Here is a 27,316-nt window from a genome sequence, read left to right as displayed (position 1 = left end):
AATGTCTTTACCATTCCTCTTCTTAAACCCTACAGCTACTGGCATAGTTAATGACATTACTAACTTGCTCTCCCAATCTGGTTTGCCTGCCTCCAATCTCTTCCCTATTCTTCACCCTACACAGAAAAGTTTACCTAAAGCACAGTTATGATCGTGTCATGCTCTTACTCCAGAACAGTCAATGGCTTCCTATTGCTTGCTGAATGAAGTCCCAATATGGTACTTGATATTCCAGCAAAACTAAACTATTTTCTCTTCTTCAAAACCTCTCTCTGCTTCCTCATCTTTTCTTCCTGCCTGGAAGAGCCACCTCCTCCCAATGATTGCCTGTCAAAACCCTACTCATCAATCAAAGCCTAGTTCGTGTGCTCTACCTCCAAAAATATTTCCCAGGATACTCCATGCAGAGGTGATATCTTCTACCTCTGGACCTGCACAGCATTTTATTTGGGACTTATAGGAGACTTCTAGTTGCATACCCAAAATTCACTTTCTCTTCTTTCTGGGAACGGGGCCACCTAACAAAACATTTCCTAGTCTTTCTTGCAGTTAGGTGCGAATTGTGACTGAGCTCTTGCCAAAGGGATGTGACAAAGTGGGATGGACAAATTTCATCTCACTTGCTTAAAAGGAAATCCCTTGCCTAGACCTCTTCTCTGAGCTAGAATGTGGATGTGTCCATGACCTAGCATGGAGCAGAATCATCCCACTGGCTTAGACCAGCCAACCTGTTATGCAAGAGAGAAATAATTTGTCTTACTAAAGCCGCTATATTTTAGAGTCTCCTTGTTACAGCAGCCTCCACGTTATCCAAGCACAGGCTTCTCTATGGTAGTGTATTACACTGTCTGTGCTTTGTAATTGTTTGTATAAATGTCTTACCAACTTTCTTTGGAAGTTAACTCCTAATCGGTCTTCCTGCTTCCTATCTTACCTCCTACACTCTGTTCTCAGTAGCTGGGGTGATCTTTTTAAAAGGGAAGTTAGGGCCGGGCGCGGTGGCTGAAGCCTGTAATCCCAGCACTTTGGGAGGCCGAGACGGGCGGATCACGAGGTCAGGAGATCGAGACCATCCTGGCTAACACGGTGAAACCCCGTCTCTACTAAAAATACAAAAAACTAGCCGGGCGAGGTGGCGGGCGCTTGTAGTCCCAGCTACTCGGGAGGCTGAGGCGGGAGAATGGCACAAACCCGGGAGGCGGAGCTTGCAGTGAGCTGAGATCCGGCCACTGCACTCCAGCCCGGGCTACAGAGCAAAGACTCCGTCTCAAAAAAATAAAATAAAATAAAATAAAATAAAATAAAATAAAAAAATAAAAAATAAAAGGGAAGTTAGATCATGTCACTCTTTGCTAAAAATTCTTATTCAGTAAAAGCAAAAACCCCTAAAATAACCTATAAGGTTCTGCATGATCAGCACTCTCCCCACAATCACTTTTTTTTTTTTTTTTTTTGAGACAGGGTCTCTCTCTGTCGCCTAGGCTGGAAGGCAGTGGCGCAATCTCGGCTTACTGCAATCTCTGCCTCCCAGGCTCAAGTGATCCTCTCACCTCATACTCCCCAGAAGCTGGGACTACAGGTGCTTGCCACCATGCCCGGCTAATTTTTGTATTTTTTGTAAAGACAAGGTTTTGCCATGTTGCCCAGACTGGTCTGCAAATCCTTAGCTCAAGCGATCTGCCTGCCTCGGCCTCCCAAAGTACTGAGTTTTACAGGCATGAGCCATCGCGCCCACCTGAGTCCCCCAGTCACTGTTTTGTTTTGTTTAGACAGAATCTCACTTTGTCGCCCAGGCTGGAGTGCAGTGGTGTGATCTCCACTCACTGCAGCAACCTCCGCCTCCCAAGTTCAAGTGATTCTCTTGCCTCAGTGGGACTACAGGTGCCCATGACCACGCCTGGCTAATTTTTGTATTTTTTGTAGAGACGAGGTTTCACCACGTTGCCCAGGCCGGTCTTGAACTCCTGAGCTCAAGTGATCCGCCCGCCTTGGCGCCCCCAAGTGCTGGGATTACAGGCGTGAGCCACCATGCCGTGCTGGCCTCCAGTCACTCTTATCTCACTGACCTCACTTTCCTCCTTTTATAGACACATTCCACCTCCACCACACAACACTGGCCCCGCATTGGTATTCCTCAAACAAGCGAGATACATCTGCCTTAGGGTATTTGCCCTTGGTGTTCTCTTTGCTTATCGAGATATCAGCATGGCTCATTCTTTGTTTTTTTTTTTCCTCCTTCAGGTCTTTGCCTGAATGTTACCTTCCCAGACAGGTCTTCTCTGACCACCCTACTTAAAATTGTACTCCTCTCCTCTACACTGTGGCACATTATCGCACCTTCCTTGCCTGATTTTTTTTCCACAGCACTTATTGCCATTTGACATACTACGTATTTTGCTTATTTACATGTTTATTGCTTGAGAACGTAAACTCCATGAGAGCAGGGTATTTTTAATTGTTTACTACTGTATTCTTGTGCTAATAAACAGGGCCTAGCACATAAAGAATGTTCACTAAATGTTTATTGAATGAACGAATCCCTTGGGGCAAATACTTTGTAGTCCCCTCAATGCCTAGCACACTGCCTTGTATGCAATAGAACACTCAGTAAATATTTGATGAATGGCCTATGATGGAAGACTACTAATATTCTACCTTGCAGTTTACTTCATTCTCTGAGTATTCCTACATACATGGGCTTACATTAAATTTCTGAGCTTGTAAACGTGCAACAAAAGGTCAGGAGAAGTCCTCCATGGACACTGCTGAAAATAGCGGTAAGACAAAGATAGGATGCTGCTTTGAGTATTTTCTGCCTTTGCCACTTAGATAAATCCCTCTCCCACCTCCATCTCAGTTTTATCATATGTAAAATGACTATATGATCTCTGAGGTCCCTTCTATTTTTACATTTGGTAGTTTTGAGCACAATGGTCACTTTTGATTCCAGAATTGTATGATTTTTATCTTCTCCTAACCCATGCTTGAAATATGCTTAATGGAAACGTGGTGCAAGAATAAAGGCTCACTTAGGTCCAATTAACAAGTATCACTATAAAAATAATAAAACATGGTGTAAAAGGCCACATTAGCAACATGTAGATGATGACATTGAGGCTTACATGAGGCAGACAGGACTAAAACCCAGGTTTTTTTCAGTCCCTTCAGGGCTCTTTATCTGAAGTCCCATAGAACACTGTAATTCCTTTCCAAGGGCTATAAAAGTTAGATCTTTATTGTCCAGATAGTTTGGAAAATCCATCCTCCTTCACTTGTCTCAACATACTTGGTTCCAGCACTAGAAACAAAACAACTTTCTCTTGCAGTGTCTCTTGGATGATTCAGGTGGCATGCCTTCAGTCACTTCCCCCTTGGAAACTGTCTTGCAGGCAAAGGCGACACTGCAATTACAATGGGCAAGCAAACTCTTTGCATGCACGTCTGTGATGTAAAAACGTTTTAATTCAGCCCTATCCTTATAAAGAGATAAAAAATGTATTCAGAAACATGCAAACTCGTGGCTGTCATCCTGATAAACAGATTTTCTTAAAGGAAACTCTAAACCAGAGCCAGACTTTCTTTCCTGAGCTGAGGGAGGGGAAATAAAGAAGCAGGCATGATTGATTTCCCGCTAGCGGGAACGATCTGGCCCCAGACGTCACGAGCATCCCTCCACCCCTAGTCCAACGTCTCCTGTGCCCGACCGCCTAGCTACAAGGGGCCGGGCTATGGGTTAGACTCGTCCCCGTTCATGCTCTTCAGCCAATACCTGAGAGAATCAGAAGGAGGCAGAGCTACAGTGAGGACCAAACCCCGCCCTTCGCTCCCTCTTAGCTAATCGTTGCCAGCTGGGTGTGGACTTCGCTGCTGACCCCACCTCCGCCGCTGTGGGTAATTTAGAGCCGCGCGCCGGGCGGGAATGTAAGATGGCGGAGTAGCAACGCAAAGCGCTTAGTATTGAGTCTCTGGCCGACTTCGGTTCCCATCTCTGCAGCATCCGTGATCGCTTAGCGGAGTGCTGAGGGTAGTTGGCCAGGATGCCGAATATCAAAATCTTCAGCGGCAGCTCCCACCAGGATTTATCTCAGAAAATTGCTGACCGCCTGGGCCTGGAGCTAGGCAAGGTGGTGACGAAGAAATTCAGCAACCAGGAGACCTGGTAAGGACCAAGTTGGGACCCCGACTAGACCTCACCTGCACAGGCGGCGGCGGACAGGAGGGATGGGGTCGCCGCTTGAACTCAGACTGGGGGACTAGCCTACCCCACGGGCTGTTTCCGTTATTTTACCTCTCGCGCGAGGGTCACGTTCATTCTTACCATGCCGTGGGGTGGAGTCAAAAGATGGAGCGTGAGGCGAAGCTTCTGCGTTTGAGGGCAAGGGCTGGGGGACCCAATAGATAGTGGCTGCATAGAGCGACGAGAGGGGATCGACGCTTAGCCAGGGCGGTAGGGACACGTGGCTTGGCTTTGCTGTTGAGCCACCCAGGGTGGACGGGGTTGCTTCAGCTCTTGGACTAGCTTGCATTTAGAGAGCCTACCTGCGTACTGAGCTCTCCTGGTCTTTCTTCTCCTAGAGTCCAAGAAGCAGCTTTTTAATTCGAAATGGTGTTGGTCTGTTCGGCTTGGTGTTGAGAGAAACTGACATTATGTACTGCAGGCGCCAAAATTATTACGACTTCCCTTAGATCAGCAAGCGTTGGCTTTTCTCATCTTATGAATCATCCACCTGAGTAATCGGAGCCATAAATATACTTGATTGGTTAAAGTGATGCGTTGACTCTGCATCCTTGATAGCCAGCATCTCAGCTTGAGCCATCCAGAAAATCTTGGAAACCTCAATTCTGGAATCTTTGACCTTCCCCAGTGCAGCTAGTGGTACAGATAATGCAAAAGCGTATTTTTCAGTAACCGAGTCCATCCTGAACTTGGCTACTTCTTAAGCTCTGTGTAGGGAATTTAGGAAGCAATTTTATACCTGAATGTTAAAGATAATTGAGGACAGCTAATGTAGTGGAAGACCAGGATTGGACAGTGCATTGCAACTTGCATTTTTTCCATTGCCTTGCCAGTAAAACTTGCTTCCTTCCCTGACTTACACCCTCTACCGGCACCATGGGACTGTTTTAGAGATAACTTGGTTACCTGATTATTTCAGTGCCCCCTCTACCTAAGTGTGGGATCTTTAGTTTCTGATAGGTGTAATTTGTATTTTGTTGTTACCCTATCGATTAAATCAGGGCTCTGCCCACAATCTTACAGATCTGTTAAGGGGAAAGTTTTCACCTAATAATCGGATAAGAATATTTCGAATATTTTTTTCCTTAATGCTTTTGCTGACTTTTTTGCTTTCTTTGTACTGATTTCCAAGTGTAACTCCCCTTATCTCTTTTAGACCCAGCTGATAAAGTAATGTCATCGATAATGGACAGCTTCTTCCCGAATTATTGTGCTACTGATTGTGATGCAAATGATAGTGTAAACATTGCCATCTGTAACCAGGCAATACCTTAGTCAACAGAGGCTTACAAACTGCTGTCTTTAGATTTTTCCAAACCATATGGCTCATGGGCCTTAATAAAGAATACAAAACAGGAGTAGACTTTGTGATTGGCAATATAGTTAGGGGACAATAATGTTTTTCATTTAGAGGTTTTCTTTGGCCCCTGTGGATATTTAATCCTTTTCCTATGCGTCTAGGAAAAATGTGAAGGCTTGAAAGCTTTATTTTCTCCTTGTGTTAATCCTTCTGCCCTCTGCATAATGCAGCACCCCAGAACCTGAAGATATATTGGGAGAGGAGAGGGGGAGGACAACTTAGTTTTTGACTGATTGATTTCTATTAAGTCCAACATGGATAATTGCTGACCGGTTAGATTTCCTTGTTTTTGGCTTTATCATTAACTTCTTGGTTCCTAGATATTCTGAAATCTTCATTGAACATAATCACAATTTTTTTTTATGGAGTTCCCCCCATCTTTGTTTTTCCTACACTGAAGAAATGGTAACTGCTTCCTATAACTGCTCCCCCAGGTGACTCTTAGTTGATGATTTCTTGAGCAGAGTAGCTTTTCTTCTAACATAAGGATCATCCTTGGCTGTCTGGTTATTTAGGAAACACACACACACACACACACAATGGGGGTGGGTGTTAAAAGTGCTGAAATCAGAAAACTTGGATCTGAATCCTTAACCTTTCTTTGCCCCAGTAATCTGTAAAGTAGTACCTACCCATACAGTTATTATGAGGATTGAATGAGCTAGGAGTAAAGTTCTTAGGATCTTGTCCAAAACATAAGTACAACAATAAATGTTGACAAGAAGGGGTGGTGATGGTATTGCAGAAAATGTGGAAAATGTAGAACACAGAAGGGAGAAGATATGCCTCTTAATTTCACCACCTGACATAAATGTCACATTATCATTTCTGACTCCCCAGATATTTGTGTAAGATACACTTTTTCAAGAATGTTTAATACATTTATAGCTCTCTTCACTTAGCAATATATTTTGAACAGTTTCTCCCTTTAATACTTAGTATATATGATTTTCTTTTTTTTATTATTAAATATTTTAATTTATTTTTTAGAGATGAGGTCTCACTATGTTGCCCAGGCTGGAGTCCAATAGCTACTCACAGGCACAATCATAGCACACTGCATGCGCAAACTCCCAGGCTCAAGTGATCTGCCTGCCTCTGCCTCTCAAGTAGTTGAGAATAGAGGCACGTACCACTGAGGTGGGCTAGTTTATGTTATTTTAAATAGCTATATAGTCTTACCTTATGATTATGCCATAGTTTTATATAACCAAATTCTTTTTTTTTTTTTTTTGAGACGGAGTCTCGCACTGTCACCCGGGCTGGAGTGCAATGGCGTGATCTCGGGGGTCACTGCAACCTCTGCCTCCCAGGTTCAAGCAGTTCTCCTGCCTCAGCTCCACCGAGTACCTGGGATTACAGGCACCCGCCACTATGCCCGTCTAATTTTTCGTATTTTTAGTAGAAACAGGGTTTCACTATATTGGCCAGGCTGGTCTTGAACTCCTGACCTCGTGATCCGCCCGCCTCGGCCTCCCAAAGTGCTGGGATTACAGGCGTGAGCCACCGCACCCAGCTTATATAACCAAATTCTTACTGGACATTTCTAGTTTTTGATCTAATGCTTTTATATGAAAATCCATGAACATAAATCTTTGACCATTTCTGATTATTTCCTTAAAATAAATCCCTAGGAAGGTAATTATTAGGTTAAAGGGTAGATACCATTTTTCAGGCTTTTGATACCTATTGCCAGATTACTCCCCAGAAAAGTTGAACCAATGTGTCTCGTCAGCAATAATACAATATTAATAATATTTATGTATTTATTTTTTGAGATGAGTTTCACTCTTGTTGACCAGGAGTGCAGTGGTGCGATCTCAGCTCACTGCAACCTCCGCCACTCAGGTTCAAGCAGTTCTTCTGCCTCAGCCTCCTGAATAGCTGGAATTACAGGCATGCGCCACCACACCCGGCTAATATTTTGTAGTTTTAGTAGAGACGGGGTTTCACCATGTTGGCCAGGCTGGTTTCAAACTCCTGACCTCAGGTGATTCCCCTACCTCGGCCTCCCAAAGTGCTGGGATTATAGGCATGAGCTACCGCACCCAGCCATAATATTTAATGTATAGTGAATGCCTAACATGTGCTAGTTTCCCTGCTAAGCATTTAGTATACATTGTGTTTAATCCCCTTAAAACTGTTATGAGGAATAACTCTTACTATCCCTATTTTACAGAGAAGGGAACTACAGTAAGATGCAGAGTAACTTGCCCAGCTCTGGGTATTATTGTTCTTTTAAATTGTTGCTGACAAGATCTCTCACCTGGCTTTAAAAAAAATTTGAGATATTCTAAAATTTTGACTCTATTTTCTTCAATATTTGTAAATAACTTTGGTTTATTTGGTTATTCTGTACTAGCTGAGAGGAGGAAGACTTGAACTTTGGTTGCCTAGGGTTTTCCTGAGAGCTGTATTTTCTGGTTGTGGTTAGTTCATTCCATGTATTTTGCACTTGTCAGTATCTCCATAATCTAAATTCTTCAGATTTTCTTAAGAATACTATCCACCTTGTAGATTCACTTTGGGTGTTTCTTGACATTCCATGTCAATTGGATACACTTATGCCTGACCTTAAAGGAAAGGGAAAAGAGAAGCTAGTTTTCTCACTTATTGGATAGACATAGCCAGTCTTCTGGCCTCACCAAAACAGCTGAGAGAATGATTGGCCCAAAGCCATTTGGAGAACACTCCATTAACTAGAGGGAGAGAACAAGGAGTATTACTCTCTAAATTGCTGAACTAGGTTTTTCCACTTAATAGATTATGTTAGGAGCAAACAGGTTTTAGGCACAAGTGTTCTTCTCAATCACTGCCATAACTTAGAAGAAACCATAAGAATAAGGTTAAGATTTTTAGAGGACTTCTTGAACCAAGCTGTATAATCGGAGTGCAATTCATGGACTCTTTAAGACTTTGTCAAACAAAGTCTGTATGTTATAGTACTACTATAGGGAAAGATTGGTCTTAATAAGTGAAATTAGAATTATACACAGTAAAACAAGGCAGTATCACCTAGTTTACTTGCACCACCTTATTTTATTTATGTATTTTCTTTCTAAGCTTCTCTATTTTTGTTTTGTTTTTGTAAGATCTTTTCAAAAGCACCACATTTTTTAAACAGTTAAATAACCTTTTCAAGTTATTAGATACATGCCTTATAAGAAATATCCTTCTATGCGGAAGGTAGCTTTTAGTTTTAAAAAGTTTGGCTTTGAGAAATAGCTGAGCTGTTGGTTGATTATTAAGTGATATAATAACAAAAATGGTACTAGCGATTGTGTTGGGTGGTGAGCTGATAAGTGATTTTTATTTATTTTATATTTTTTGTTTGATAAGTGATTTATAAAAAATTATTATTCAAGCCTTATGTGATGTTAGAATATGTATATTTTAAAAATAATCACCTTGTCTGGGTGCGGTGGCTCACACCTGCAATTCCAGCACTTTGGGAGGCCGAGGCAGGCGGATCACCTGAGGTCAGGAGTTTGAGACCAGCCTGGCCAATGTGGCGAAACCCTGTCTCTACTAAAAATACAAAACTTAGCCGGGTGTGGTGGCACACACCTGTAGTCCCAGCTACTTGGGAGACTGAGGCAGGAGAATCGCTTGAACCCGGGAGGCAGAGGTTGCAGTGAGCAGAGATCACACCATTGCACTCCAGCCTGGGTGACAGAGTGAGATTCCGTCTCAAAAAAATCAATAAATAAATAAAATAAAATAATAATCTCTACTAAAGCTATATATTAGATGCCCTTTGATGTTTTAATTAGCAGTGATAATTTAATTTTTAAATAATATCTCACCTGCTTTCAAGAAAGGATTTGAAGTATGTTTGATAATCACAAGTACAAACTGTTTGTTAAGGTAGGTATCAGAAGCCTTACAGAACCATGGACTACAGTAATTGTGGCAGCAATTTGGCATAAAACAATTACTAAAGTTTAGTGTTACTTTTTATTTTATTTATTTATTTATTTATTTGAGACGGAGTCTGGAGCGTCTCCCAGGCTGGAGTGCAGTGGCGCGATCTTGGCTCACTGCAAGCCCTGCCTCTTGGGTTCACGCCATTCTCCTGCCTCAGCCTCCCAAGTAGCTGAGACTACAGGTGTCCACCACCACGCCCGGCAAATTTTTTTTTTTTTTTTTCTTTCAGTAGAGACGGGGTTTCACCGTGTTAACCAGGATGGTCTCGATCTCCTGACCTCAGGTGATCTGCCCGTCTCCGCCTCCCAAAGTGCTGGAATTACAGGCATGAGCCACCCTGCCCGTCCTAGTGTTACTTTTTTTTAAATTGTATCCCTTGGCTTCCTGACAGCCAGAGGGTTAAAGGCATATGCAATGGATTATGTGGTTTTTATTTTCATAAAGTTATTTAGAAATTTCCAGGCACAAAATCCTAAGAATTTTATGGGTGAGACCTCTAAATAGTGATATCGAGTAACATCATGCACAATATAGCAATTTTGTGGGTATTTTTTATATTGACTGATAGTTGAGGCATTTGTAAAGGGAGATAAGCCACTGTGGTCTAAGAATGTTGTTTTCTGGTCTTACTTGATAATGATAAAGGTTTAAAAACATAGCGGAATAGCTTGTCCCTTATACTGTCTAATATCAATTGTCAAACTACGTTTGTTCATTTGTTCTCCAACTTTTAATCAAACATCCTGACTCTGGCAAGTGAATGTCTGAAGCACAGATGGTATTCTGTGTTCTTGACTGAAACAAGAGCCATAAGCTTCTGATACATGTTTGGAAATCAGTATGCCTGCCTGACTTTTATTTTCCTCCAGGGAAATGGATATTTTGGTCAAGGAGCTGGTATATGGAGAATGAATGCGAGCAGGATTAAAATTTTCTGAGGTTTTTTTTTTTTTTGAGACAGGTTCTCACTCTATCACCCAGGCTGGAATACAGTGGCATTATCATGGCTCCTAACTCCTGGGCTGAAGCAATCCTCTCACCTCAGTCTCCCCAGTAGCTGCGATCACAGGCACTTGCCACCATGCCTGACTAATTTTTAAGTTGTTTTGTAGAGAGGAGGTCTCTTTATGTTGCCCAGGCTGGCCTCAAACTCTTGGGCTCAAGTGATCCTCCTGCGTCTGCCTCCCAACCACAGAGTTGTTCAACATAAAACATAAAAGTGATTCTTTCAGCTTGACATCTCTCAAAGGGCAGAGCTAGTAGTAAAGAAAGATCTGGGCCAGGCACGGTGGTTTACACCTGTAATCCCAGCACTTTGGGAGGCCAAGGCAGGCAGATCACGAGGTCAAGAGATCGAGACCATCCTGGCCAACATGGTGAAACCCCGTCTCTAATGAAAATACAAAAAATTAGCTGGGTGTGGTGGCGTGCGCCTGTAGTCCCAGCTACTCAGGAGGCTGAGGCAGGAGAATCACTTGAACCCAGGAGGTGGAGGTTGCAGTGAGCCAAGATCGTGCCACTGCACTCCAACCTGGGTTACAGAGCCAGACTCTGTCTCAAAAAAAAAAGACCTGAAAAAGTCCCAAAAGTCCCTTGAAATGACCACTGCCTGTTTTTTTTGTTTTGTTTGAGACGGAGTCCCGCTCTGTCACCCAGGCTGGAGTGCAGTTGCTTCATCTTCGCATACTGCAACCTCCACCTCCCAGGTTCAAGCGATTCTCCTGCCTCAGTAGCTCAGTCCCCCGAGTAGCTGGGACTACAGATGCACATCCCCACGCCTAATTTTTGTGTGTTTTGGTAGAGACAGGGTTTTGCCATGTTGCCAAGGTTGGTCTTGAAATTGGGAGCTCAGGCAGTCTGCCTGCCTTGGCCTCCCAAAGTGCTGGGATTACAGGCATGAGCTACTGCGTCCAGTCTTAAAAAAGGTTTATCCTGAACTAGTGTATTTTCTTTTTTGTTCTGGCTGCCAGGAATCTCAGCTTCCCTGTTTTTAATGGGTTTCTAGTTTGATTTTTTTTTTTTTCACTTGCTTTTATTTTTCTTGTTTTACAATATAAACTAACCCCATTTGTCTTTTCTTGCTTTTGAGATGAGGGTCTTCCTGTGTTGTCCAGGCTAGACTTGAACTCCTGGGCTCAAGCAATCCTCCTGCTTCAGCCTCCTGAGCAGCTGGGATTACAGGCATGTGCCACCACTCCCAGCTCCCTTTCATCTTGGGTTAGAAAGGAATAAATAAGTAATTATCTCCTACGTCAGCTTCTTCTGGCAATAGAATTGCCTCTGCCAGTTTTCATATAAGTCCCTTTTGGAATTCTCCTTGATGTTTTGTTTGGGGAGAGAAGGGTGGGTAAAAGTGATCGTGACAGAAATAGGACAGTAGGTGGTTCCTGAAGCCACACAGAAGATAGTGCTTAGAGTGAGATAGAAGTATGGATCTTTTATTTTTTTATTATTATTATTATTATTTTTTGAGACGGAGTCTCGCTCTGTCTCCCAGGCTGGAGTGCAGTGGTGCGATCTCGGCTCACTGCAAGCTCCGCCTCCCGGGTTCACGCCATTCTCCTGCCTCAGCCTCCCGAGTAGCTGGGACTACAGGCGCCCGCCACCGCGCCCGGCTAATTTTTTGTATTTTTAGTAGAGATGGGGTTTCACCGTGGTCTCGATCTCCTGACCTTGTGATCCGCCCACCTCAGCCTCCCAAAGTGCTGGGATTACAGGCGTGAGCCACCGCGCCTGGCAGATCTTTTATTTAATAACTCTATTGCCTTTTGATTTGAACTGAAGTTTTTCTCTTGTTCAGTAGGTATTGTTAGCCATTCTGATCTACTTGTCTGTATATACACATACTCCCCTACCTCACCTAGAGGATTAATTGGGAATATAGTGTTGTTTGAGGTATCACTAAAGTGATTTTTAAATTTTTTTAAATTATTTTCTTTTTTTTCAAACCTGGTGAACAGGAAGAGGTGATTTTTTTTTTCTAGATGATAGGTTTTTCTTGGTAGAGACCCAAATATGGGTATTGAAACTTTTGTGGTAAAATATAGCCCTACTTCATACTTAGAGTAAATCCCTATAGAGTTACTTAGTAATTGAACCAGAGTACAGTTAACACAGAATGACAGCAAGGACCACATTTTATTCACCATTGTTTCCCTAGCACCTAGTACAGTGATGAGCATATGAACATTTAGTATTTACTGGGTAAATTGCCAATACAGTAGAGGTGGTACTGTCTTCTGTTAACGTGTTATTATAGAACGGTAGTGATTCACTCCTTATGATATTTCTACTGTTTTTTGGTTTTTTTTTTGGCTTTTTGTGGACTCTGTAACAGTAACAGGTGATGCATCAAATTTTATATACATCACATGTACCTATATGAAATGAGATACAGGCCACCTGCTAAAATTGTGGTCCAGTTATTTGTAAGTACTTTAGACTAACATGTGCCAACCATTTCATGAATCTTTTTCATGTATGTCACATGATAACAGTAGAAAATATTACCATAGAAAATGATAACATTTGTATAGTACACTGGAGTAAACTAAGGCAGTGAACTGCTTCTGGTATAGAGGCTCCTTCAGAGGATCTCCTGAAGCCTGGGTGATCAATATCCACATGTAGCTGTAACTATTCACAGCATACTAGTAGGGAAGCTGTTCTTCTTAGACCTTATTTTCTATTGAAGTATAGTAAAGTCTTCCCTCAGTATCCACAGGGGATTGGTCCCAAGACCAAATCTGCAGATATGAAATAGTGTAATATATATACCTTCACCTCCTGGGTTCAAGCAGTTTTCCTGCCTCAGCCTCCTGAGTAGCTGGGACTACAGGCACCTGCCACCACACCCAGCTAATTTTTTTTTTTGAGACGGAGTCTCACCTCTATTGCTCCAGGCTGGGAGTGTGCAGTGGCGTGATCTCAGCTCACCACAACCTCTGCCTCCCGGGTTCAAGTGATTCTCCTGTCTCAGCCTCCCTGGTAGCTGGGACTATAGGCGCGTGCCACCATGCACAGCTAATTTTTATGCTTTTAGTATAGACGGGGTTTCACTGTGTTGGCCAGGCTGGTCTTAAACTCCTGACCTCAGGTGATCCACCCGTCTCGGCCTCCTAAAGTGCTGGGATTACAGGTGTGACCCACCACACCCGGACTGATTTTTGTATTTTTAGTAGAAATGGGGTTTCACCATGTTGACCAGGCTGGTCTTGAACTCCTGACCTCAGGTGATCCACCCACCTCAGCCTCCCAAAGTGCTGGGATTATAGGTGTGAGCCATCGCGCCTGGCCGTATGAAATAATCTATGCACATGTTCCCTTATACTTTATTTTTATTTATTTATTTTTTGTAGAGATGGGGTCTCACTGTATTGCCCAGGCTGGTTTCGAACTCCTGGGCTCAAATGATCCTCCTTTTACCCTGTCCCGCCCTCCCCAAAGTGCTGAGCCATGATGCCAGGCCCTCCCATATATTTTATTTTATTTTGTTTCATTTTATTTTATTTTATTTTATTTTATTTTATTTTATTTTATTTTAGACATAGAGTCTCACTCTGTCACCCAAGCTGGAGTGCAGCGGTATGATCTCAGCTCACTGCAACCTCTGCCTCCTGAGTTCCAGCGATTCTCATGCCTCAGCCTCCCGAGTAGCTGGGACTACAGGCATCTGCCGCCATGCCCGGCTAATTTTTGTTTTTTTTAGTAGAGATACATGGTTTTGCCATGTTGGCCAGGCTGGTCTCGAACTCCTGACTTCAAGTGATCCACCTACCTTGGCCTCCCAAAGTGCTGGGATTATAGGCATGAGCCACTGCGCCCAGCCCCGCCATATACTTTAAATCATCTCTAGATTACTTATAATACTTAATACAATATAAATACTATGTAAATAGTTGTTATACTGTATTTAGAAAATAGTGACAAAAAATCTGTACATGTTCAATACAGATGCAATTTTTTTTCCAAATATTTTGAATCCACACTTGGTTGAATCCATAGATGTGGACCCTATGGATAGGGAGGTCTGACAATACAGTGGTTTAAAATCTATTTCATGTTGTCCTTCTTTCCTCATTGTAGTGTGGAAATTGGTGAAAGTGTACGTGGAGAGGATGTCTACATCGTTCAGAGTGGTTGTGGCGAAATCAATGACAATTTAATGGAGCTTTTGATCATGATTAATGCCTGCAAGATTGCTTCAGCCAGCCGGGTTACTGCAGTCATCCCATGCTTCCCTTATGCCCGGCAGGATAAGAAAGATAAGGTAGGAGCAGAATCTTTTTTTTTTTTTTTTTTGAGACAGAGTCTCACTCTGCTGCTCAGGCTGGAGTGCAGTGGCGTGATCTTGGCTCACTGCCAGCTCCGCCTCCCGGGTTCACGCCATTCTCCTGCCTCAGCCTCCCGAGTAGCTGGGACTATAGGCGCCCGCCACCTCACCCAGCTAGTTTTTTTGTATTTTTTAGTAGAGACGGGGTTTCACCGTGTCAGCCAGGATGGTCTCGATCTCCTGACCTCGTGATCCGCCCGTCTCGGCCTCCCAAAGTGCTGGGATTACAGGCTTGAGCCACCGCACCCGGCCTGGAGCAGAATCTTATTTTTTGAGCAGAGGAAGCAGGAGCACTTGCCCCAGATCACAAATAAATTCCAAAATTATCAAATATATATTTAGGGGGAATTTTAAAAATCACCTTTTCTTAGGTATTACCCTATCTTCAAAACAATAGAAATATAATTGGTTTGTATAAAGCAACACATTTGTAATCTGTGTTTTATTATAGTGATACATATATAACTTTCAGTTAGCTCACTGGTATTTTTAATTGTATCAGTAAGACTAAGCACCAACTCCTCTGGAGTACCGGAGTATACTTTAAAATTATGGTAGATCCTTTCAAAGTGTAAGATTGGGATCCTAGTTGTGACCTCTTCATAAAACTTGAAGTCTGTTACATGAATACTTGATCTGATAGATAGATAGATAGATAGATAGATAGATAGATAGATAGATAGATAGATAAACTATATATATATCTTACTTTATCTGGTATATTAGAGGATAAGGCATATACATAAAACTTTGCAAGTCTATTGTAATTAATGCCCAATTTTACATACAATGCCTCAAAGAAGGTCAGATATTTTTATTCCAACAGAGTATAAAGTACAGGGCATGGGCCGGGCGCAGTGGCTCATGCCTGTAATCCTAGCACTTTGGGAGGCCGAGGCAGGAGTAGTGCCTGAGCTCAGGAGTTTCAAGACCAGCATGGGCAACACTGTGAAATCCCGTCTCTACTAAAATACAAAAGAAATTAGCCGGGCGTGGCGCTGTGCGCCTGTAGTCCCAGCTACTTGGGAGGCAGAGGCAGGAGAATTATTTGAATCTGGGAGGCGGAGGTTGCAGTGAGCTGAGATGATGCCACTGCACTCCAGCCTGGGCGATAGAGCACAACTGTCTCTACAAAAAAAAAAAAAAAGTAAAGGGCATGGACTTTGCTATTTTACAGTGCGGCTAGTATGTTTTATTTGAGGAGTTCATAGTTGTTGGAAAGTTGACCACCAGATGAGTAAGTAGTGATGTAATTTACAAAGGAAACTATAATATCTATTCTGTGATGTATCTTCAAACCCTGACATGTTAGGTGTTAAAGGTTTACATATGTATGTGTTGAAAGAGATTTTAATAAAATTATTTTTTAAAGTCTGCCTAGTTTGAATAATTGAGCATTGGAAACACTTGAATAGGATGAAAATGTGTACATTAAATTAAGAAAATAAAAGTTAGGAAGGTATTTTCTTTATTGATAAGTGTATCCTGATTTGGAAAAGTGATGTTCCACTTAATATTTGTTCTGAATTATGATCCACTTAAAGTCAATGGCCATGTCTCCTTCTGTGAATTTCTGGGTACCATAGTGCCTTTAACATAGTAGGTACACAATAAATACTTTCTTGAGCAAATGAATTGTTTTTCAAATTGGCTTTTTGGTTTTTCTTTTCTTTCCTCCCCTCCATTTAGAGCCGGGCACCAATCTCAGCCAAGCTTGTTGCAAATATGCTATCTGTAGCAGGTGCAGATCATATTATCACCATGGACCTACATGCTTCTCAAATTCAGGTATCAGTGGAAGCTAAATATTGGTGTTTGAAAGGTGGGAGGAAAAGACTGATGATGGTGAAGACCACAGAGAAGCCAAAAATTATGCCCAAGTACATCTGAAATAAACTAGATGTTAACAACATTTTAAATGTGTTCACCTTAAGCATACTTCATGATCTTAGTCATTTCAGGTGGTTAGATAGGGAGGCAGTCTAGTTTTATGGCAAGAGCATAGACTTTGGGATCAGAACTACTTTGAATAAAGGCTCTGGTATTTACTAGCTTTGTAAGCTTGGGAAGGTTACTTAATTTCTCTGAACATATACTTTTTCATTATTGTGAGTATAAAACATTAAATTCATATTATAATGCCTGGCCCATGACAGGTACTCATAGATAGGAGCTGTTATTGTTAATTATTATCATTCTTATTCCCCTTGAATATTCATGGAGTGCAGTGGCATCATCTTGGCTCACTGCAACCTCTGCCTCCTCGGTTCAAGTGGTTCTCCTGCCTCAGCCTCCCAGGTAGCTGGGATTACAGGCACCCGACACCAGGCCCAGCTAACTTTTTTGTACTTTTAGTAGAGATGGGGTTTCACCATGTTGGCCAGGCTGCTCTCGAACTCCTGACCTCAAGTGATCTGCCCACCACAGCCTCCCAAAGTGCTGTGATTACAGGCATGAGCCACTGTGCCTGGCCTCATGGTCTTAAATTTAGAGCCACAGATATTGGAGCCTGCTTTCCAGCATAAACCCAAAGTAAGGGGGGTGGAATACCACTTTTATTTTATATTTTTTCAAATATATTTTTCAAATCATCATTTCAAGCTTATGGGAATTCAATGAGGTACATTGGACAGGGACTGTATTCCTTTTATGAAAAGGAATGACTTAATTGAGAAATACAACTAATTTGTATCACCTGGAATTAGAACACAGATCTCTTGATTTCTAATTATTCATTGTGACCATTTATTATAAGTAGCTTCCATTAAGTTTATATACCATAGCATCTCTAACTGGTTTATCCATTAGCTTTTACTCCTTAACGAATCAGTCCAACATTTAGTGGCATAAAGCAGTATTTACTAATTCACTGAGTCTGCATGTTGACTTGGCAGTTCTTAATGGTTTTTTCTGGACTTAGCCATTCTTTACAAAGGCTCACTTACATTCCTATGTTCAGTTGTGGGTTGACTAAGGGCTGACTTTGTTGATCTTGGCTGGGATCTCTCACATAGCCCAGATTCAGGGAGGCTTTTATAATCTACCACACTGGACCTGCCTTCCCATCGGTTTGAATGTTGCAGTAAGACATTCCCTGAGCGAGTTACTACTTTGTGTTTGCCACTTATAAATAGAAGAGAAGTAAAGTGAAGCAAAACTGATCCAGCTTCTTTCTACAGGGCTTTTTTGATATCCCAGTAGACAATTTGTATGCAGAGCCGGCTGTCCTAAAGTGGATAAGGGAGAATATCTCTGAGTGGAGGAACTGCACTATTGTCTCACCTGATGCTGGTGGAGCTAAGAGGTATGGTTGAAATTAGTATTGTTCCCAATGTACTGGGAAAATCTTTCAGATGGTTGTGTCACAAAGTGATGTTTTTCTATCCAAGTGGCAGTTTTTAAGTATTTTTGAATGGATATAAGTAGCTAGCACATGGGTTGAATATAGTTTTACCCTCTCCTCTTTTACTGTCCTGAGTTACTACTTGGAAGACAAGACAGAAAAGGGGTCCTAAATCATCATATTATGGACTTGACTATAACTTATGAGTAACTTGGCACTACAGAGCTAGCAATACAGCTATAAACCTTTTGGGAAGGGTAGAAAATGTGGTTTTCTAATGAATAGCAGCTGCTATTGAACCACGTATTGGTGGACAAATTCGCTTTTACACTCCACTTACAATGCTGTTGGTTAGATCATTTTGATCCTTGGGATTAAAATATTAAGCAGGAAGGAAAGTAAAGCGTGATATTTTTATTTAAAGCCAAGATCTTAACATTTTAAACAAACTGATTGCCAGGGATTGCCAGTTACAGTGCTTTGCAGCTCACATGGTGCAGAGTAAGAGCTCTTGATTTCCTTAGTGGATTACTCGTTAGTAATGCATTCAAAAGTGTGACACATGTTCTTCTTCTTGTGGAAATAGAGTGAAAAGCTACAAAACACAGATGATTAGGAAGAACTAATTCAGAACTTTCTGAAAGCCATTCAAATCTTCAATGACTGTTTCTCAACAACCTCTTTTATTTCAGTAACTTCAACAGAACCGATAAGCTGAGAACTTGAGTTCTGTTATCCAGCCAGATATATGGCTTGGTGAGTCCCATGTAATTGCTAGTTACCATCTGTAAAGCTAGAGACAGCCTAAGAAACATCCCCACAGCTAGTAGTTGTCATATTTAATTTGTTGGTCATTATTTTCATATCTTTCTATGGGACTTAGAAAATAGTCACATTTGAAATAGGCAGGATTTTCTTTCCAAAGGTGGGTATAGGAAAACTGCCTTTAGTAGACAACTTATTGCTACCTGATTTGTTTTTTTCATTATCATTGTCTTATAGTGATGGAGTATTTTCCAATTGGGTGTCTATCACTTCAGTCTTGGCAGGGTTTGGGGAGTAGGTAGAGATTCCTGTGTGATTTTCATTTGTACAGTAGTTCTCTCGTGAAAAGGTGTAGAGAGTTACTTTTTCTAGCCCTTTTGATGCTTTGTTGGTCACTGAATTTGTTGACCTTTGAGTATGTTTGGTTTGGGATACTTGAACTAATTGATCATGAATTTGCCTTGGATAAGTAATCATTCCAAGCAAATTGGTTACCATTAATGTTATGTGCTTATGCAGTAGTAGTGGAGAGTACAGGGTATGGTTGGTTTAGATCAAGGTACAAACGTTACCTAGATTATGGTTCAAACCTTATTATGTGGTCACAGGTTCTCACTTATCCAGCAAAAACTCATGTGACCATAGTCACAAGAGAAACAGGACAAAATGCTATAGTTTGTTCAGTTCTACATTAAAAAACAGGACAAATCCCCAAGCATGGGCTGCTTCACACATGACGGAGATGGCACAGTGGAGCACGGACAGGCATGCCACTGGGCAGCTCACTGTCATTTACACTGAATAGATTTTTGTTTGAATTATGTGGTACTTTGTCAAAAGACAAATTTTTCTTCTATCCCACCTTCTAGTCTGGTTTATTTTCTCTTGTAATGAGAAAAATAAGAATTCTCTTTGATTAGAAGATACTTTGGACCGAATGATGAGATGTCCAGCTTGTCTGGGTAATTGGTATAACTTTCTGTCTAGCAATTGTAAAAGAAACTCCCAAGCTTGGTGTCCAGGTACAGTTGACGGTGACAGTTGATGGATGTTTTGCGAACAGCACTGAGGGAAGTGATGAGGGCACAGTCATCGGAACAGGCTGGATGCTGCTCCTCTCCTGCCAGTCAGGTTCTCTTCTCAACACATCCCCAGTCACGGGTCTTCCATGATGGGAATTGGGACAGTCTGTGTACTCCTGGCATTAGTTAATTCTTTCCTCATTCCTTCTACTGCCAATCCATTAAATAAACATGCGTGTCTTAGCGTTATACTGCTTCCCAGGACTGGTGAGTGTGTCTGTCCTCTACCCAGAATGAATACTCATCTAAGTTTGATCAGTACATTCATAAGCTTCTGTTGAGATATGGAGGCATTGGTTTATAAAACCCAGTTTGTGGTATTTGCCTATGAGAAGTCAATGATAGTTGCTTGCTTTCTTCCAGCCCTGGGAACTATTGGTTTCAAGGAGTATTCTCCTCCCCAAAACAAGCTCATTCTTTAGTCTATTTTTTTTTTTTTTTTTCTGAGACGGAGTCTCGCTTTGTTGCGTAGGCTGGAGTACAGTGGTGCTATCTCAGCTCACTGCAAGCTCCACCTCCCGGGTTCATGCCATTCTCCTGCCTCAGCCTCCTGAGTAGCTGGGACTACAGGTGCCCGCCACCATGCCCAGCTAATTTTTTGTATTTTTAGTAGAGATGTGGTGTCACTGTGTTAGCCAGGATGGTGTCGATCTCCTGACCTTGTGATCCACCCACCTCGGCCTCCCAAAGTGCTGGGATTACAGGCGTGAGCCACCGCACCAGCCTTTTTAGTCCATTTTTTTTTCTTAGAAGCCACACATACATATGGACACCCTCTGTTTTGCAGAGTGACCTCCATTGCAGACAGGCTGAATGTGGACTTTGCCTTGATTCACAAAGAGCGGAAGAAGGCCAATGAAGTGGACCGCATGGTGCTTGTGGGAGATGTGAAGGATCGGGTGGCCATCCTTGTGGATGATATGGCTGACACTTGTGGCACAATCTGCCATGCAGCTGACAAGTAAGTGTGGATTGATGGGGCTGGTAGTTAGAAGGAAAAAGCTAGCAATTGCTGTCTGAATGTCTTCAGCCTGCTGATTCCTTTTGGAACCAAATTGAGGGGATAAGTAACTTTGGGAGATTTTTTATCACCCAAGGCTTAGATTATAATACATAGAAATTGTTGAGTACTCTTATTTTTTTTTTCAGATTTTCTTAGTTTTTTTTTTTTTGAATTTATGTTGTACTAAGCTATATATAACAAAATTTGCCATTTAACTATTTTAAGTGTACAGTTCAATGACATTAACTATATTCACAATGTTAGACAACCATCGCCTGATTACCAAAGTTTTTTGATCACCCTGAGTATTCTACATGCGATTGTTTTTTGTTTTAATGAATTAAAGTAAAAATCCTGAGCAGACAGGCATGTGTGCTCGTATTTATATTTTACCTAAGCTGGAACCCTTGGTCTTACTTCTCGACTGTTTTACCGGCTGCTACTTTTGTTCATATTACTTTTTTTCACTCTAATCCTGTGACAGGTTAATGTTTATGTTACTTGTCATCTCTTGCCTGCACTGTTCTAAACTGCCTCCCCACTCTGTTCTCCATTGCCAGACACCATTCTCTCACCTCCCCACTCCATCTATCCACGCTTGCTAATCTTCCTGCAACTGAGGTTTGATCCCATCACTCTTTAATATTTTAAGTGGCCCCTCATTACTTACAATCCAAGCCACTATGAGTAGCATTGTTTCTTAGAATGGTATTTTTACTTTTATTTTTATTTTGAGACATGGTCTTACTCTGTTACCCAGGCTAGAGTGTAGTAGTACAATTATGGCTCACTGCAGTCTTGAAATCTTAGGCTCAAGAAATCTTCCTGTCTCAGATTCCTGAGTAGTTGGGACTACAGGCACGTGCCACCACACCTGGGTAATTATTTATTATTATTATTTTTTGTAGAGACGGAGTCCCACTATGTTGCCCAGGCTGTCCTTGAACTCCTGGGCTCAAGCAATTCTCCCACCTCAGCCTCCCAAAGTGCTGGGATTTCAGCTGTGAGCCACAGCACCCAGCCCTGAGAAGGGTTTTTTTAAACTTTCTTGTGTCTGTGCCTTGCACAGTGCCTGGCACATAATAAGGTGCTAAAAACAAAATTGGGGTGCTGAATGATTCTTGGTTTGGGATCCTGGAGTAAACATTCATAAAACCCATTTCATCCTTGTGCAAGTAAGGGAATACTAGTCGCTATAACAGATCAACTCCCTAACATGATAGTTTCCTTTTTGTCCATGGCACACTCCAATGCAAGTGTTCTTGTTGGACTCATTTTTTCTAAGCAATAGTTAGGAACTCTTTCAATCTTTGGTGCTGTATCTTTAACATGGGGCTTCCAAGATTACCTTGGAAGACATTTCAATTTTGGCCAGCCAGAAAAGGAAAAGGACACAGAGGATTACCCCTGGAAGATTTTTGTAAGTCCAACCAAAAACTGGTGTACACTGTGTCTGCCCACATTTTAATAGCCAGAATTAAGCCACATGGCCACACTGAACTATGTGAGGGAGGCTGGGAAATGTAGTTCAGCTGTGTGCCCAGAAAGAAGAGGAAGTGGATTTTGTTGAGTGCAGCAGTCTGTGCCAGAGTCCTTCTACACTAATTCAGACCCATTCAGATAAGTTCTTAGTGCAGTTCTTTCTTGATATGGACTGAATTGTGTCCTTCCCAAATTCATGTATGTTGAGGCCTAACCCCAATGTGATGGTATTTGGAGTTACCTGAGGGGCACATATTTAGGATTAGATGAGGTCACTAGGGCAGAGCCCTTACAATGGGATGAATGCCCTTACAAGAAGAGAATGCTGGAGAACTGGCCAGCATTTCCCCATGCGCACACGTGCTCGTGCACACACACACTCACACAAAGAGGTCATCTGAGCACACAGCAAGGTGGTGGCCACCTACAAGCCAAGAGAAAAGGCCTCAGCATGAAACCTACTTTGTCTGCACCTTGATCTTGGACTTTAAGCCTCCAGAACTATGAAAAATTTGTTTCTGTTATTTAAGCCACCCATTCTATGGTATTTTCTTTTCCTTAAAATTTTTTTCCCCTAACCCACTGTGCCTTATAATATTTTTTTTATTTTTTATTTTTTTCATATGGTATTTTGTTATGGAAGCCTAAGCAGGCTAATATACTCCTCTCTGACTAAAATTCTGCAATGACAAGTAAGATGAATCCAACTTTTTTTTCCCTCTAGACTTCTCTCAGCTGGAGCCACCAGAGTTTATGCCATCTTGACTCATGGAATCTTCTCCGGTCCGGCTATTTCTCGCATCAACAACGCATGCTTTGAGGCAGTAGTAGTCACCAATACCATACCTCAGGAGGACAAGATGAAGCATTGCTCCAAAATACAGGTGAGGATGAGATTTGTGCAAAACAAGACTTTTCTAAGTGTTTAGGAGGTGGTTACTTACGTTGAATTAGGTCTCTAGATTCTGAAGATATCTTTCTTTGATCTGAAGGATTTAGTCTTGTCATCAGAATTTGTGATCTAAAAGTTAAAAATCACCTGTTTCTTCCCCCCACCCTTTTTTTTTTCTTTTCAAACTGCCAAACCTTGGGAAAATCACCTGTTTAAAAGTTTAAATTGCTAGACCTCAGAATCTTTGGAAGATGGAGCCTAAGATTCTACATTTTAACAGGCTCTCCCAGTGATTCTGATGCAAATTAAAGTTTTCAAGTTCATACTTTACAGTATGTGTTTGTCCAACTCTTAACTATCGGCCCCTGTAGATATAACGTGAAACCTTTAAACTAATTATACGCTTCTACCAACTTTAGTGTTTCTCAGTGTGCTCTGGACCTAAGGTTCTTATTAAAATGATGTAGATTCCTTTGCTCCATCTAAGACCTATAAAACCAGAGGTCCTGGAACCAGTATTTTAAAGTAATTCCCCAAGTAATTGTTAGACACTAAAGTTTGAGTGCTCTTGCACTAAAAGAACAAGCCTTGCCTAATTAAAAATGTTTACATTAATCTATGAGCTTTTTGAAATTAATATGTGTAATTGGAGGATTATCGTCATTCTTTTTATTTTTTCTTTTTGAGAAGGGATCTTGCTCTGTTGCCCAGGCTGGAGTGCAGTGGTGCAATCAAAGCTCACTACAGCCGCAACTTCGCAGGCTCAGGCAGTCATCCCGTCTCAGCCTCCCAAGTAGCTGGGATCACAGGCATGTACCACCATGCCCAGCTAATTTTTTTGATATTATGTGTAGAGACGGGGTCTCCCTATGTTGCCCAGGCTGGTCTCAAACTCCTAGCCTCAAGCTATCCTCCTGTGTCAGCCTCCCAAAGTGCTGAGATTACAGGTGATTTTTTTTTTTTTTTTTTTTTTTGAGACGGCGTTTTTTGTGATGGAGCTCTCGTTGCCCAGGCTGGAGTGCAATGGCGCGATCTCGGCTCACTGCAACCTCTGCCTCCTGGGTTCAAGCGAGTCTCCTGCCTCAGCCTCCCGAGTAGCTGGGATTACAGGCATGCGCCACCATGCCCGACTAATTTTGTATTTTTAGTAGAGATGGGGTTTCTCCATGTTGCTCAGGCTGGTCTTGAACTCCTGACCTCAGGTGATCCGTCCACCTCGGCCTCCCAAAGTGCTGGGATTATAGGCATGAGCCACCGTGCCCAGCCTATTCCTAAGGATTTTAAAATGCGAACCCACCACCATTTTTTTTTAGACAAGGTCTCACTCTGTTGCCTAAGCTGGAGTGCAGTGGCCTGATCTTGACTCACTGCAGCCTCAAACTCCCAGGCTCAAGCGATCCTCCTACCTTAGCCTCCCAAGCAGCTGGGACTACAGGCATACACCATCACCACACCTGGCTAATTTTTGTTTTATTGTAGAGACAGAGTTTCACCATGTTGCCCATGCTGGTCTCAACTCCTGGGTTCAAGTGATCCTCCCACCTTGGCCTCCCAAAGTGCTGTGATTACAGGTGTGAGCCACAATGCCCAGCCATTTTGATGAACCACAGTCAGCGTTTTTTCTCCATTAGCATTTTGACTCTTTCCTAAGTGGCTATCTGTTTTGTTTTGTTGTTTTGAGACAGAGTCTCGCTCTGTCACTCAGGCTGGAGTGCAGTGGCACGATCTTGGCTCACCACAACCTCCACCTCCTGGGTTCAAGCAATTCTCATGCCTCAGCCTCCCGAGTAGCTGGGATTATAGGCGTACACCACCATGCTTGGTTAATTTTTGTATTTTTAGTAGAGATGGGGTTTCATCATGTTGGCCAGGCTGGTCTCCAACTCCTGGCCTCAAGTGATCTGCCCACCTTGGCCTCCCAAAGTGCCAGGATTAACAGGTGTGAGCAACTGTGCCCAGCCCTAAGTGGCTATCTTAAAAATGTTATGAAGAATAGCTGAGTGCAGCTTCATGACAGGGAAACAGCACAGTGTTGTAGTTTTAAGAGGAAGGGCACTTGCTTGGCTGCTCATCAGTGTCTGCAAATTGGCCAGTTGTCTCTGACCATATGATATTAACCTGATTTCCTTTTCTGCCTTTCTAGGTGATTGACATCTCTATGATCCTTGCAGAAGCCATCAGGAGAACTCACAATGGAGAATCCGTTTCTTACCTTTTCAGCCATGTCCCTTTATAATAGAGTAACTTCTGAGGCTTTTTGAGAATAAAATCCACCCCATCCCTTGTTTCCCCTTGGTATTTGATGACAAATTCAGCAGAAGACCCGACTTGCTCCAGTGTAGCTTTCTACATCCCACATCAGGTATATTAGAGCTTGTCTGAATTGGGGAAAGACGGATTGAGATTAACTGCTGGGACTTCCTACCTGCATTATCTCATTCTGGCTTCCTTGATAATTCTGTGAGCCTTGCAGCTTTAACTGTAGCTCAGCTGCTGCAAGATTTCAGACTTTTGAGGATGTTGTATGAGGGTGTTTGACCGTAATTGGAGAAGCTCAGACTACTTTGCATGTAAATGCTTCAGTGTTTTCTTTGTTGAGAGCAACTAGCAACAAAAGCAACCCATGTGTGACCAGTTCTCCCCAAGGTCTATGCTAAATTATAGCAAGAGCCCTGGGCAACCCCAAACCTAGTTCTGGTAGCTGAGCACCCTGTAAGGCAGGAGCAGACAGCTCGGCTTGAGCAGACATTGGGTGGGGGGTGGGGGGTGGTTGAGGGGGGAGGCAGCACAGTGCAGCAAATGTTTCTTGGGAGGAAGAAGCCTGATCCATCGCCATCTGCTTGACTATGTAGCTTGGAGTCTCCTTTGTACCTATCCCTTTCGATTTGGCTTTACCTTCATCTATCTTGATCCTTTCCTGGCCAAATATCCTCTTGGGCCCAAATGAACATTGTACCATAGTCTTCTGGAAAGCAAACATGCTTCCTGCTATGTAATTGCTAACATTTACATTAGATGATGTGTTGTAGTTTGATCTTCCTTAGCCTACTGCCGCTGAGTCAGTAGGTTTTAGGTGGTATCGTAGTGCCTTTTGATTAATTTAAGTATTTAATTTTCATCTTCATTTGGATCTATTTGGCCTCTCAAATGAACTGAGATTCCTGTTAAAGATTGATGTTATTGTCTCTTGTAGAGGAAACTAATAAAGTGTGTGTACCTGTGTGATTTAGGGTCTGTATCATAATCTATACTGATCTCTCTGCTGAAAGTTTGGTTTAGATAGATGTCTCACTGTCCAATGATAGCTCTTATTTGTTTCCAAACTACATTAACTTCATTGTTAAGGCAAGAGAAGACATTGGCAGCAGATTTATTCAACTGTAAGACTAAGATGTCTGGAGTTTACTGAGAATGTGATAGGGTGTAATTCTGTGCAGTATACCTCAATTATAGCATGTATAATGTCTGCTGGATTTCTAGTTCTTATTCCTGAAGATCCAAATTAGGTATTTTCTTATGGGAGGAGAGTTTCTGTGATTTATTCATTTTGAACTAATTTTGCCAAATGTGATCATTTCCCTCCATTCATCAGTAATTGACATATGTTTGGCATTTACTTTCTTTCTTTTTTTCTTTTTTTTTTTTTTTTTTTTTTTTGAGATGGAGTTTCGCTCTTGCCCAGGCTGGAGTGCAATGGCACAATCTTGGCTCACTGCAACCTCCGCCTCCCGGGTTCAAGCAATTCTCCTGCCTCAGCCTCCTGAGTAGCTGGAATTTACAGGCATGTGCCACCACGCCCACCTAATTTTATATTTTTAGTAGAGATGGGGTTTCTCCATGTTGTTCAGGCTGGTCTTGAACTCCTGACTTCAGGTGATCTGCCAGCCTCAGCC

General features: G+C 42.1%; 1 protein-coding gene across 1 annotated transcript; it reads left to right on the top strand.

Annotated features, from left to right (window-relative positions):
• The first annotated feature begins 3,841 nt into the window (after window positions 1–3,841).
• PRPS1 (phosphoribosyl pyrophosphate synthetase 1) lies at window positions 3,842–26,648 on the top strand. The gene is made up of 7 exons (XM_003918105.3): window positions 3,842–4,159; window positions 14,610–14,793; window positions 16,546–16,644; window positions 18,036–18,160; window positions 20,834–21,007; window positions 23,256–23,415; window positions 25,567–26,648. Exons 1-7 carry the CDS (start codon window positions 4,038–4,040, stop codon window positions 25,657–25,659), a joined length of 957 nt encoding a protein of 318 aa, XP_003918154.1. The 5' UTR covers window positions 3,842–4,037; the 3' UTR covers window positions 25,660–26,648.
• Window positions 26,649–27,316: the final 668 nt, after the last annotated feature.

The sequence above is a fragment of the Papio anubis genome, chromosome X (genome assembly GCF_008728515.1).
Source record: "Papio anubis isolate 15944 chromosome X, Panubis1.0, whole genome shotgun sequence".
In the NCBI taxonomy this organism is placed as follows: domain Eukaryota; kingdom Metazoa; phylum Chordata; class Mammalia; order Primates; family Cercopithecidae; genus Papio; species Papio anubis.
This window is presented reverse-complemented; position numbering and strand designations above follow the sequence as displayed.